This window comes from Ictidomys tridecemlineatus, chromosome X, assembly GCF_052094955.1.
Source record: "Ictidomys tridecemlineatus isolate mIctTri1 chromosome X, mIctTri1.hap1, whole genome shotgun sequence".
NCBI lineage: Eukaryota > Metazoa > Chordata > Mammalia > Rodentia > Sciuridae > Ictidomys > Ictidomys tridecemlineatus.
In genome coordinates, this window is record NC_135493.1 from 80159967 (window position 1) to 80174009 (window position 14043).

A 14043-nucleotide genomic window follows, 5' to 3' on the forward strand; every position below is an offset into this window, starting at 1 on the left:
ATAAAAAAACTAGGTAACTAGGTTTACTCAAACCACATAAGAACAACAATAGAGGTCTCACTTATAATCATATCACACTTGTAATCCCAGTGGCTCAGGAGGATGAGATAGGAGGATGGCAAGTACAAAGCCAGCCTCAGCAAAAAGTAAGGCGCTAAGCAACTCAGTGAGATCCTGTCTCTAAATAAAATACAAAATAGGGCTAGGGAGATGGCTCAGTGGTTGACTGCCCCTGAAAAGAATAATAGGGGAAATCACAATGAAAATTAAAGCTTCAATGTGACTACATATTGTGTACACCATGAAAGAATGTATTTTGTGCTGGTTATTGACTCTTGGCTCTTCTACAAAGTGTAATAATTTGCGTAGCTACAGGATAGGAAGTCTGAATGACTATTACATTCAGAAACACTGAGTTATCATGAAATGAAAATATCGACAATGGAGAAGGATGAAAATGAGAAGCGGTTTATAGAAAGACCAATGATGGAAGAATGAAGGAAAAAAATGACACCAACAGCCAAACTGTCACTCTGGCATATAAAAGCTCCTAAACCAACTCACCCGAACGACTCCTCCCATGATTGGAGGAGGGTGGGTTAGAAGGTACTCTGTGGCCTGCTCCATGGTGCTGGTGTTCAACAGGGCTTCCATGGCATGTTCTCTTGTGAAACCCATGTCCATGAGCTATAACAATAATTTAAGAGCTCAGCACCACAGTAATAGGAAAATACAAATGCAAATAAAATAGAAAGGAACATTTTCAGAATGGAAACTCAAAAATTTTCTAACTTTATGATTCATACAAAGAAAAACAAGTGGATCCCAATTTTTCTGGAAAACTGGCAACAGAAGAAGTACCTAAAAAAACTTACCTAGTGATCATTACCTAAGAAAAATATATACCACAATTTCACAATAATAAGAAAATTAACATCCAAAAATTAAAGTAAAAGTAATTAGCAAAAATTTCTCAATGACAGCAATGATTTAACATATTACTTGACTGTGCATATGTAAAAATTAGGCATAGAACTAAGTGACTGAAAGAAGCAATGAGTATCTTGTGCAATTAACTTGGGAATGCCTTTAAAAATACTTTGCTATATTTTCTAAACATTCTAAAGTAAGTATTACTTTCATAATCAAAAGGGTATGTATATACAGAAGACAGATTTGAATAGGACTCTAGACTTAAAGAGAACTTCCATATAATAAAATTCAGGGGAGAAATGCTAAAGTGGATCTACCCAATTTTTAAAATTCAAAAAAATGGCTCTTGTTGGAGAACAAATGATTTACAAGAATCCTTCCCTTTACAGATTAATCGGAAAGCAGCTGCGCAAAATTTGACTCCAAAGAACAGGCAAGTGTGAACATCAGAATGAACATGCTTAGGAGGACACAAATTTGTGTTACCTATGCCAAGAACAGAGACTATACTACTGCTTCCCTCGGGAGGAAAACAACAACAAAATGTTAAGAAAGCAGGGAATTTAACCTACTTCCTGGTTAACAGAACCAGACACTTAGTGGCATATGAGCATAGAAAACTCACAAGCATTGTACTTCATCTAGAGCAAAGTGGAGGTTCTAGAAGTGTAGGGCTAGCCATTTACCTGCTGCAGTTGCTGTTGGTTGACTTGAGGTTCCCGGCGAGATCCACCTTCTTCTTGCCCTGAATCCTCTTCTCCTCGAGACCCTTCTTTCTCTTTGCTTAGTCTTTCTCGAATCACAGGTTCTCCTCGGAGGATGTGGCACAGAATGGCCAGCATGGACTCAGCCATTCGCCCGCCATAGACTTTCAGGGGTTTGCGATTCCACAGGTTCTTAATGCAAGTAAAGGCTGCCTGGAAGTCATTTAAAAAGTGTATGAAGATCTTTTCTGCCTGAATTCAAAGTCCCAGGAGAAATATAGGTGACAAAATTTTGGGACAATCCTTCCACAATCAGTTAGTGTCCACAAAATTACTGCCAGAGCCCAAGTAATCATGGAGAAGGAGCATTTAATTTATCCTGGAAGTATCAATCTGAAGTTCATAGTTTATATATACATAATAAAGAAAACTCAAAAATGGTCTCTATTACTTTTCTGTAAACAGCCCTATCTGTGCCTAGAATCCAACGTTACTCAATAATCTTATTACTGGGGTTGTGGCTCAGAGGTAGAGCACTTGCCTAGCATGTGTGAGGCACTGGTTTCGAACCTCAGCACCACATAAAGTAAAATAAAGACACTGTGTCCACCTATAACTAAAAGATAAATATTTAAAAAAATAATCACATTATTGGCCTGGCATACATGTGGAGGAGCACTTTCCCAGCACAAACAAGGCCCTGGGTTTGATCCCAATCATTGTGAAACAAAAACAAAACCTGATATTATTTTATTAAGGAGAGTGAGAATTATCCAGTTAGCAAAAGAAATTCCTCTTGGCTTTAGAATGAGGAATACTCACTTTCTGAGTTACCACAAGGAAACGAAGAGCACTGAATTGTGGAAAGTTCTGGACGCCTCCTGGCAATTTGGCAGGCAATGAATGTGGAGATTCAAGTACTGTAGTGGGATTCACCATCTTTTCCACAAGCATAAGCCAGGCATCTAGGAATTCTCCTGTGCCATCAGGTAAATCTGAATGTTCCAATCCCTCAGACACAGGAACTTTGCCTCCCATGGATAGAGCCCAGTTGAAAGTTCTAAATTCAGATACGAGAAAGTATGGGGATAAAATACTAGTATTTTAGATAAGGCAGAGGATTTACATTTAAAAGGTCCCCAATGTCTATATGAATATATGATCTTCTTCTTGGAGTTACTACTTTAAATTTGTTCAACATTTATTAGCTTTACTTTTGAAAGCCTTAAACACATACACAGACACACATACACACATCCCCCACTCCACTAAAGCTCAGAATAGAAAACCTCTGATCAAGAAAAGTAAAAAAATTTCATCATATTCAGAAAAACATAAACAGAAGTCTATTAAAAATATGTACCAGGAACTGGAAGCCAAATGAGTAAAAGCAGAAGGCCTGATGAACACCCCTAGGAACAGGCTAAATACCACCCAGCACCCTTCAAGGAAAATGGAGACACATGTGGTTGGTTCCCAGAATATGAAAGTGTAACTAATGGCTATTTCGATACATCACACTATCACAAGATAGGTGACTCAGAAAGATGTGGGATAGCAAGGCACACAGAAAAGACCAAACTTCAAGAAATGCTTCTCTATGAAGAAAATGACCCTTACTCAAAAAGAGCATTGTGGCCTCCAGAGCAGAGAAATTTCTGCAACATGAGGTGGTAGGGATACTTCCTTTCATCAAACAGCATTGGGGAGGTGAAACCAACTGAACAGATGAAGAATGTCAGCCTAAAAGAGGGAGAAAGCAAAAGTTTAACCTTTTCTGAGGCAGACAAAAAAGCAATTGGGAAATTCACATAGAAGCTAAATGTAAAATTTAACAATGCACCAAAGTGACTGACTGAAAAGCAGGTGGGTAACTTGTATAGTTATTAAAATTTCAAAGACAACAGAAGCACATTTGTAACCCCAGTGACTTGGGAGGCTGAGGCAGGAGAATCACAAGTTCCAAGTCAGCCTCAGCAATTTAATGAGATCCTGTCTCAAAATAAAAAAAAATATATAAAAAGGCTAGGAATGTGGCTCAGTGGTTAAGTGTCCCTGGGTTCAATCCCTCCAAAAGAAAAATCAGATACCAAACATGACACTTGCCACCTAATAAAGAATATAGGGTCATGGATGTGCAGTTTGATTGCAAATGCTTTTAAAATTTCCATGTTCTAAAACTAGGTACAACAAAAACAAGGGCCTTACAATTTATTTGAGGTACACATCTACAACAAACAAGGGACCTAGTCCATGCATTTAGTGGTTGACTCTCCATTTAAGTAGAATAGGAACAAGTTATATTAGTTTTAAGGAAACATTCTTGTCCCTGAATCTCATGCAGAACCTCACCTGAAGCGAGGAGTAGGTGTATATGGTGGGGGCTGCCAAGATAAGCCCTTTGTGAGGAGCTTAGTGAGGGCTGAAGCTGTTGATCGAGCAGCAGGTGTTGGTGCTGTAGTGGTGCTAGCAGCATGATGGCTCCTTCTCTGGCGGACAGGAGACCCCACACAAAGTTTAACAAGGAGTCCAAATAGCTCAGCAAGTGCTCGGCCTAATCTGGAGGAAGCTGGAATCCAGAAATCAGAATAATGGTGTATAGTATTCTCAGAATAGTTTCATTCCAACAGAAACATTACTGTTAATACATTTTTATGACTGACCACTTACTCTGAACAACACCTAGGAAACTCCACATGACAATACAAAAAGTTCACAAGGGAAAAGTGCCTCTTTTGAAAGCAGGAGTCAGAAGTATGCTGACATTCAATACATAACAAATGTGTAAGACAAGCATCCAAACAATGTTATAGAAAGTATAAAATAAAACTGCCTTTGTAGAAGTAATATAGCAAGGTGCATCGATAAACTAAATGATACATCTACTGACTTATGGAGTCACTTACAAGTCAACTTTATGCTGACAAAAATGCTTGAATGATTTGGAGCAGAAAAGATCACATACACTATATATTATCTGATCACAACATAAAACATAGGCCTAAAGGAAAAAAGATTGCTAGGAAAAGTGTAACAATTTTAAAACTGGATTCTTAAGGAATTAGATTATAGGCACTGCAAACTCTCCTTTATAGGATAGTTTTCAGTATATGTTTAAAAACACAAAAGAGAGGAATATAAATAGAAACAAAAGTAAAAGGAAAAACGTATAAAAAGGTAAAGAAGGACTGAGGACATATGGCTCAGGGGTAGAACACCCATCTAGCCAGCATGTGTGAGGCCTTTGGTTCTATCCGCAGTACTGGGGGAATTTTTTTTTAAATTGTATTGTAAAGAAAAAAAGCCCAAATATTGCTTTCTTGCTTTTTTTTGAAACATTACTTTTTTCTATTTCTACAATGACTACTACTCTGAAAAAAACAATGCTGTTATAGCACCTTTGAAATAAACGTTATTTATCCAGAGCCAAGTAGGAGTAAGTCTGAATCAAACTAAGTCTTATAAGGATGTATCTACACTTATGAACCTACTGTGTAGATTTTATTTGAGCTCATGTCACATATCATGTTCAAAACTTATCTCTGAGGTATACAGAATAGGAGGACAGGAAATAGTCCTAAATGGGCTAAAGATATATGTACTGCGTGGTTGGAAGCCGAGTATATTCAGACTCTTGAAAACCCAACAAATTCAAATAATGGGGAAATGCATATGCTTTCATGCCCCTGATTTCAGGTAGCAAAGTGGCTCAAAGGTAGTTAAAGGATAAGAGGAAAATAAGCCAGTAACCACCAAGCATGGACTATGACTAGGCCCACATAGAAACCCCAGAAAACTCCAAGGTCCTATCAACAAAGAGTAACACAACAAGGACAACTATTTGGATGGTCAATTTTACTTCAATTTGGGGTAGATTTTCAAATTAAAAAAAATGAAATAAATCACAATAAAGCATAAAACTCATGGGGATTTAGGATAACAAATGGAAAGAGAAAAACCAACACCAAAGGCCATTTTCTGCTTGCTTAATTGGAAGGGCCCCAGACTCCAAAGAGCTATGTCTTTGCTTTTCTTCATATTTGTATTAAGGAGTCAGAAAGTGGTAACTATTGAGGAACACACAAAATAGGTTCCCCAAATGCTGACATTACATTCACGGCAAGAGAGAGCAAAGACAGACAAGTACACATCTTTAATGAAATTTTGTACTTTATCAATGTGTCTTCATGTAGATGACAAAATACATAATATAGGTCATGTCACTTTCCAAAGTTTTCTTTAAGGGACAAAGAAAGGAAGAGATCAGACTGGTAGAGTAGTCAGACAAGTGATCAGGAGAGCTTGGTAACAAAGCCAAGGGAACAGTTATTTCTACAAGGATATGGTAGGTCAGCTAACATGTGGCACAAAGGTGAAAAGGGAACTAAGAATTATTCAGTGGACTCAGCAATAAGGAAGTTATAATAGGTACCTTGGCAAGATATTTCAGTGGAATGGTAGGAGCAGAAGCCATCTGCAATAGTTGAAGAGTGAGTAAGGAGAGAAGGAATTATAAGGGAGGGTATAGATGGCTCTCAGAAAGAGATTCTCTCATCTCTGCATCCCTAGAAGCTAACAAAGAGCATATCATAGTAGGGACTTATCAAACTATGTGATTCACAGAAGTTTTGTATTTCTTTACATGAAATGATACAGCCTTTGCAACTCAATTTGCTTGAGGGCTGGCTAAGCCTCTGAAAGCCAGAAAAGGAAGTAGAAAGAAATGAATCACTCACCTGACAACAACGGCTTGATTTGTTTAATTCTAGCTGCCATGGCTGGTGTGATTTTAGATTTGCCCTTAGAATCTGAAGCAGTAGGTTCATCTGTCTCCATGGGAGCCAATGTGTCACCATCTAGCCCAATGCCTTCCAATAAGCCCTGGGTAGAAGCATCCATACTTCCAGCTGTTCCATCCTGTTCCCCATCTGCAGACATAGAGGTGAGCAATAAGATCATGTACAGCCAGCACTTACCTGCTTCCTTGTTCTGAAGAATCCCAAGAAAGAGCTACCTATGGTGTTTGTTACTCTTTAAATTTCAATGACTTCCTAAATCTGGGGAAAAAAAAAGAAAAGAAAACACATCCCAAAACCTGCACTTATATGATATTCTCTATGGAACTCTACTAAGTAGCTTACTGCTGACATGGATAGTCTTAACCAATGGAATACCATTCACATAGACTACTGTTGTAGGCATGATGGTTACATGTGGATGTCCCTTAGAATTTTGTAGTTTGTTCAATAACTCAAATTGGATATCATAGAATGTCACTAGAGAATTCTATTTCCTATTATTTACAAATTTTGAACATGAATGGGTAATGTGTACTTAATTTTTGGTGTGTGCACTCTTAGGTTTAAGAATTAACTGTGAACTTCATAAAATAAGTCATCAAGTTTTCTTTTTGTTCTGGAAAAATTTACATAGAAACCAAGTACATTTTTTGGTTGCTAAAGTGAGTATTATAAAAGGCAATTCTTTTACCATGAATCTAATTTCATTCATAGTTCTTAACAAATTATTTTATTTATTCACTGAGTTAAATTTGATATATTCTGACTAAATTTGAGAGTATCATTTTTGATTAAGTGGGTACATTTTCTCCAAAATTAACTATCAGAGGTGGGTATAATTCTTTTCCACTTCCCTAACAACAAGCTGTCATACAAGTCCTTGCTTACTGGTTCATCCTTGAAAGTTTTTTTCTCCTTACTAATTTCAGTATGAATTATTAAGCCTTTCAAATACAATTTTATATATAGAATGTATTAAATTGCTTTCTTAATAGTTTCTATCAATTTTCATTTGCTCAAAATAGAATATAAGAGATCTTAAACTTTCTGAAAAGTTGTTTTTATTAATTCTAGGTTTGTTGCATTAGGGTCAGAGAATTTTGTGTGATTTCTGCTTACTGTGCTATGGAAATTTTATAGCAAGATAACAAAAAAAAATTTCTAAAGCTGTACTGTTTAATAGAAATGTATTTTCAGTGGCCACAGTAAAAGGTAAAATAGGTGAAGTTTATATTAATATATTGTTTAATCCAATATGGTCAAAATTTTTATTTCAACCTGTAAAAAATATTGAAATTTCATATTGAAAATTAAAATCTTTTGATGGAGTGAATTTTAGCAAATCAATATTATATTTCATGAAACTACTACAAAAGATGTTCATTTTTCAAAATAACACATTATAAACTTAAGAAATTTTTGTACTTTTACATGACACTTAATTGTTAGTTAAAAAGAAAGATCTATGAAAATGTTTTATCTAAGACTACTATAAATGTTCTCAGAAAAAAATGATCGGGCAGACATTCCAAAATTCTGTGTGTGATTTTAGAGGCATAAATATGGGTTCTTGTTTCTATTGTATTTTCTAATTTTTTAAAATTGTGTCTTTTAGTGAGAAAATGATAAAAATAGTTAAAATTTAATTAAAATAGTGAAAGGATAAAAACTGAGGTCTATGTATGAAAAGAGCTAACTAAAATTTCACAATAAACCTACAGACACAGGGACAGAACTTAGAAGAATTAATGACTAAGATTTTAGTTTCTTAGAGTTACCTGATCTTTTTCCGCCCTGGGTCGTACCTGCCTTCTCATCCTTTGGAACCAGTTTCTGCATGTCCGCTTGGCCAAATTCACACCCAGATGGTAGGCTGCAATAAGAGAAACAGTCAGCAAAAAAAGAAAAAGAGCTACTTTCACTGTGCATGGTCTCTAACTTGCTTGACCAATATTATCCCTCCTTGGAGTATGTAAGTTATCCTTACTGTAATAAACCTGCAATTCAACAAAGTTTCTAGCATAATTTTTTCATATCTGGCTAATAAAAAGAGAATCAAATATTAAACACCTACTATACTGACACAAAACAGTTGGGACATCAAATCAAAGACACACAAGATGGTATAATTTTTCAGTTAAGTGTGCAAGACAAGAAAGACTCAACATTTTATCATGCTGTCCACCCTTGACCATAGCTATCCTTCCATGCTTACTGAGCTTAAGTTGTCTTGTAAGAAAATGTAATAGGGATATTAAGAGAGATGACCATTCTTTTACCTGTTTGGGGTACACAAGGAGAGGAGGACAGTGCTTTCCCACACCAGAGAACAGTATAACTGGCTCAGCTTGCTCAGAACACTCAACCCCAACTGGGAACCCCACTGGTTAACGGAGATGGAACGAATCTCACTCTGCAAACAAACCAGAAAGAATTTCACATAAGAGATAGTCTTTTTGAACAATTATATACAAAAAACAACTTTCATCTGTTTTCGAAGGATAAAAAATTCTATTTTATTTCAATGCTATTCTCCCAGAATTGTACACTTCATCAAAATATCCCCATTTAAGATCATGGTTCCTTAAGGTATTCTCTTAGAGTACTTACATATGATTGTCTAATATGCCTTCTCATTGCTTTTTGTAAAGTGAAAGACAGGTATCAAAGTAACTGTTCTAAACAAAAGAAACAGTTTAAAACTATTTCCTAATTTTTTTTGGTTGGTGGGGGAGTGGGCTTATTATTTCTCTCCAATTTCTTTCCTTCAGCAAATATGTGGATTTATTTAATTTGTTGAATGTTTTTTGCTTAATTTCCATTTGATAAAGAAAATGAAAATAAATCATTAGCCTTTTTATGTAATAATCTCCTGAATAGTTTATAATTGTACTTGTGATTTCTTATTTGACTGATTCATAGGTGACAGAGAATGTATTTCTGCTCAACAGTATAAAACAGGGCTTTTGAGCTATTACAACACTAATTTAAGAATCAGGGGCTAGGGCTGTGGCTCAGCAAAAGGGCACTTGCCTAGCATGAGTGAGGCACGGGGTTCGATTCTCAGCACCACATATAAATAAAAATAAAAGGTCTATCAACAACTGAAGAAAAAAACCCAATTACCTGAGAAATAAAGGTAGCAAAATTGTGAGTGCACGCACGTGCACACACAAATACTCTTTTAAGTAACCACAAGAGATATCATGGGTTGCAGGCACAGGGATATTTTTTTTTTTAGCAATTTGTTAATTACTACTGATTTAAATGTTCTGTATTCCATTCCATCATCAGGCTTACATTAACTTGCAGAAAGATTAGAAATGAGGCCTGATGAACATGTAATCGAGGTTTATGTGCTTTGGTAACTGACTACACATGCCAGTTGTCTTCTATTAATGCCTGGTGATTATTAAAACCTCTCTTCAGTCTCAAGAAGGTCCAATCCAAATGATGACTTTTATGGTCACACAACTTCTAATAAAAAAAAAAGCCTAAGGGAAAGTGAAATAGTAACTTGAAGCATAAATGCAAACCACCCACCAAATGGGCACCCTCCCACACCAAAAACAAAACAAAACAAAAAAACACCTCACTTTAAATGGGAATGGTTTTTCAGTTGCTAGGCTAAGTATTTCACTGGCTTTAAACCAACATGTTTGCCTCTATGATCATTCTTACCTGTCCAACTCTACAAGTATGAACAAACATCATGATGTAGGCATGGGCGGCAGTGAGTGCATGTAGTAGAGGTGTGGCCTGAGCTGAGAGGGTAGCATCAGCAACATTGCCAGCACATGCCAGTTCTCGCAACAAAACTGAGCCCCCAGGAGATTCAATGGGGCGATGTAAAGGCTCCAAGGAAGAGAGGATGGAGTCCAACTGAAGGAGACCCTCCTGAAGGACTTTGGGTTCATGTGACAGTGTCTGAAACAAGAACAATTAATGTGTTAATAATACATAAATAACTTCATATACATGTCTTTTAAGAGTCACAATGGAAGTCTTCCAAATTCAGACACGGCCATGTCTCTTGGTAATCAGTGGCACCAAAATATGAATCCAGGTATGACATATCCCAATACCTCCTCCAAAGCAACAGATTACTTTCAATCTTGGTGAGTTAATCACTGTTATACTGATGACTATGTTATGATGTTAATTCTAAATTTTGCTCAACAAGAAGTGACGTTAAGTAAGTTTCCAAAGCATGGAAGTTAATCACTATTACAATGCTCTTTTTTCCCAAACCAAGAGAGATGATTCTGAGATTGGCATCAGCAAGGACATTTCTTCATTAGAATACAAAAGGATTATATATATAGCCCTTGTAATTTCTTTTGAAATCTGGAGAAAAATCTCACAATAAAACCAATACGATTGTTTGCCATGAAAAGATAAGAGAAATCATATGCCTTTATATGGCTTTAAATAAACCTGTATCTCCTAGCCTAACACCCGAGAGGTAGGATAAAGTTGGATCATACTTTAACTCTTAATATTACTTAATATTTACAAACAAAACATTAAATGCATAAGTCTATATATAAGCCAGTCCCTTTGTTTAAGCAGAAATCACTCATCACTGTATAATCCTCTCAAAAAGGAGGTTCACAGATTTAAGGCAATCACCATTAAAAAAGAAAAAAAAAAAAAACACCCAATCATGGGTAGGAGGGGGGGCACAGCTAGAAACAGGAAAATCCCTCCAAAATTCATATACAATCTCAAAGGAACCTAAATAGGACCACAATCCTGAGGTTAAATTTGCAGATTTCACATTCCTGAATTCCAACATTACAAAGTTAAAGTAATCCAAACTGTGATACCAGCATAAAGACCACTGAAATAGAATACAGAGTCCAGAAATAAAGCTTCACATTTACAGCCAAATGATTTTCGATAATGGTGACAAGACCATTTAAAGAAGAAAGGATAGTATTTTCAATAAATGGTGCTGGGAAAACTGGGTATTCACATGTAATGAAGCTGTACCTTACCTCAATACCATATAAAGTACCAACTACAAATGGACCAAAGACCTAAAACTATAAAACTCCCAAAAGAAACCATAGGGCTAAAGCTGCATGACACTGAATTTGGTAACAATTTGTTGGATATGACACCAAAGGCACAGGCAACACAACACAACACAACACAACAAAAAAGGTAAATTAGACTTCATCAAAATCAAAACCTTTTGTGCATCAAAGGACATTGTCGACAGAGTACAAAAAGCCAATGAACTCACAGAATGGGAAAAATACTTGCAACTCATTTATCTGCTAAGGGATATTCTAATATTCCACTATATACAGAACTCCTATTACTAAACAACAAAAACAAAACAAAACAAAAATAACCCAATTAAAAAAAGAGCCAAGGATGTAAAGACATAATTCAAAAGAAGGTATATATACATGGGTACAAGCACATGAAAAGAGGCTCAATACCAATAAGGATCAGACAAAGGCAAGGTAAATGAAAATGAGAAACCACTCTATATCCACTAGGATGGCTACCATCCAAAAAACAGAAAATCATTAAGTATTGGCAAGGATGTGGAAAAATTAGAATCTTTGTGTATTGCTATTTGAGATGGTAAAATGCTCTAGCTTTTGTGAAAAAACACTATGAAGGTTCCTTAAAAAATTAAACCCAGAATTACCATATGACCCAGTTACTGTAATTCTATGTATGTACCTAAAAGAATTAAAAGAAGTTTTGTGAGTTTTTTTTTTTTTTTTTTTTGGTGAGGAGTTGGTAATGAGGATTGAACCCAGGGACACTCTACCAGAGCGAGATCCTCAGCCCTTTTTTTGATTTTGAGACACAGTCCATGAAGTTGCTCAGGTTGGGTTCAAGTTTGTGATCCTCAGGCCTCAGCGTTTCAAGAAGCTGGAATTATAGGCAATCTCCATCATACTCAACTAAAAGGGGGGTCTTAAAAAGAGATATGTGTATACCCATGTTAATAGCAGCATTATTCACGATAACCAAAAGGTGGGGTAATCTAAGCATCTATCAACTGGTGCATTGTGGTTCATACACAAAATAAAATGTTATATAGCCTAAAAAAAGAAGAAAATTCTGACACATAGTACAAAAATGGATGAATCCTGAGAACATAACAAAATCTCAAATACTGTATGATTCTACTTATATAAGGTACCTAGAGCAGTTAGAGAAAGGAAATAGAAAGGTAGTTGCCAAGGGCCAAGGTGAGGGGAGAATAAGGAGTAATTACTTAATGGTATGGTTACAGTTTTGCAAGATGAAGTATTTTGCAAATTGATTGTATAACAATGTGAATACACTTAAATAGACTGAACTGTTCATTTCAAAAGGTTGATGGTAAATGTCTTATTAGGAATAATTTATCACTATAAAAAAATTAAACAATGGAGCTTTTATGTTTTTTTTTTGGGGGGGGGTAAAATGTGAGCAATGAACTACAGGCCAATTCACGATGATCAAAGCTTAAAAGGGGGAGAAAAATACATCACTAACCATACCAAGATGTGTTAAAAAGCATCCAACCTAAATCAGGATGACACACTAATAAATCCAGCTACAAAGGTTTTTTTTTTTTGGGGGGGGGGGCGGTGAAGACAGACTTTCCCCTCCTATAAACTTAAATGATGTTAGAACTGCACAGCAAACTCAGGAACAAAGAAACAATACTTTGACTTTTCAATGAGAAATAACATGGCACACTAGGTATTAGTTAAAATTCACTTGTAGAACATAAAACAAATTTTATTCATTATTTTTAGCCGAAGGTGAGACCACAGTGAAAACACACATACAGAACTATTGCAAAATTGACTTCTAAAAAAGGAAATGAAAATATTTGGCCGGATGCTTCTTACCAATATGGATTTGCAGACACCTGCAACAGCCTGACAGGCAGCAGATGTGGGAAAGTCAATAGGCAGATTGGGAAGACCCAAAATGGTAACCAAAGGCAAGAGTCCTTTCTGATTCACAAATTCCTGGCAGTGGTCATCTGTTGTATTGTTGCTCAGAATAGACTCCACAAATTTCATCTAGGTAATGAAAATTTTTTAAAAAAGTTAGAGCCTGACAGAACTAGAAGGCCAGCTGGGAGTAAGGAAAGGGGTGGCCTGATATTCCTGAACCCAGTATTTTCTCGACTACTGACCTGAAGTGAGCAGGGACAGATGTATGATCCAGGAAATAAAGAATAATTACAACTTCTTCCCACTCTACCTTTTTAACTACACCAGGAGTTGGATAATTTGAGAGCAAAGAAGTTAAGTGACTTGCTCAGGGCCACACTATGAATTAGTGGCAGAATTCAGGTCTAATTTCTTAATTTGCTAAGTTAGTGCTCTTGCATGCCTCCTCCAGAGGCAAACATCATGTATACTTCCCCCAAATGTGCTTATAAAGCAAATAGAACACAGAACTCCGCAAGAGTGATTTTGACCAAACAAAGCATTTTTTTAAGAGTAAGAAATTAAAATGTGGGCAACAAATACAGAGGCACAAGAAAAACCATCTCTGGAAGTCTTCAAAGTGCTTAATATGCTAGAACAAATGCTAAGTGGGTAGAAAACAATTCTGGGAAAATTCAAACACTT

The 14043-nt window shown here is 36.2% G+C and overlaps 1 protein-coding gene across 18 annotated transcripts in view; it reads right to left on the reverse strand.

The window, feature by feature from the left end:
• Huwe1 (HECT, UBA and WWE domain containing E3 ubiquitin protein ligase 1) overlaps positions 1 to 14043 on the reverse strand; it is a 143829-nt gene that overhangs the window by 49503 nt on the left and 80283 nt on the right. For 17 of the 18 annotated variants that reach the window (XM_078034767.1, XM_078034766.1, XM_040281155.2 and 14 more), the window contains 10 exons: positions 13309 to 13485; positions 10118 to 10363; positions 8716 to 8849; positions 8215 to 8309; positions 6374 to 6565; positions 3990 to 4206; positions 3258 to 3380; positions 2460 to 2697; positions 1620 to 1850; positions 565 to 687 (listed from right to left, as the gene is read on the reverse strand). In XM_078034767.1, coding sequence (XP_077890893.1) covers positions 565 to 687; positions 1620 to 1850; positions 2460 to 2697; positions 3258 to 3380; positions 3990 to 4206; positions 6374 to 6565; positions 8215 to 8309; positions 8716 to 8849; positions 10118 to 10363; positions 13309 to 13485 — 1776 coding nt within the window. The remainder of the gene's footprint in view (positions 1 to 564; positions 688 to 1619; positions 1851 to 2459; positions 2698 to 3257; positions 3381 to 3989; positions 4207 to 6373; positions 6566 to 8214; positions 8310 to 8715; positions 8850 to 10117; positions 10364 to 13308; positions 13486 to 14043) is intronic. The other variant, XM_021719788.3, reaches the window with a different exon arrangement.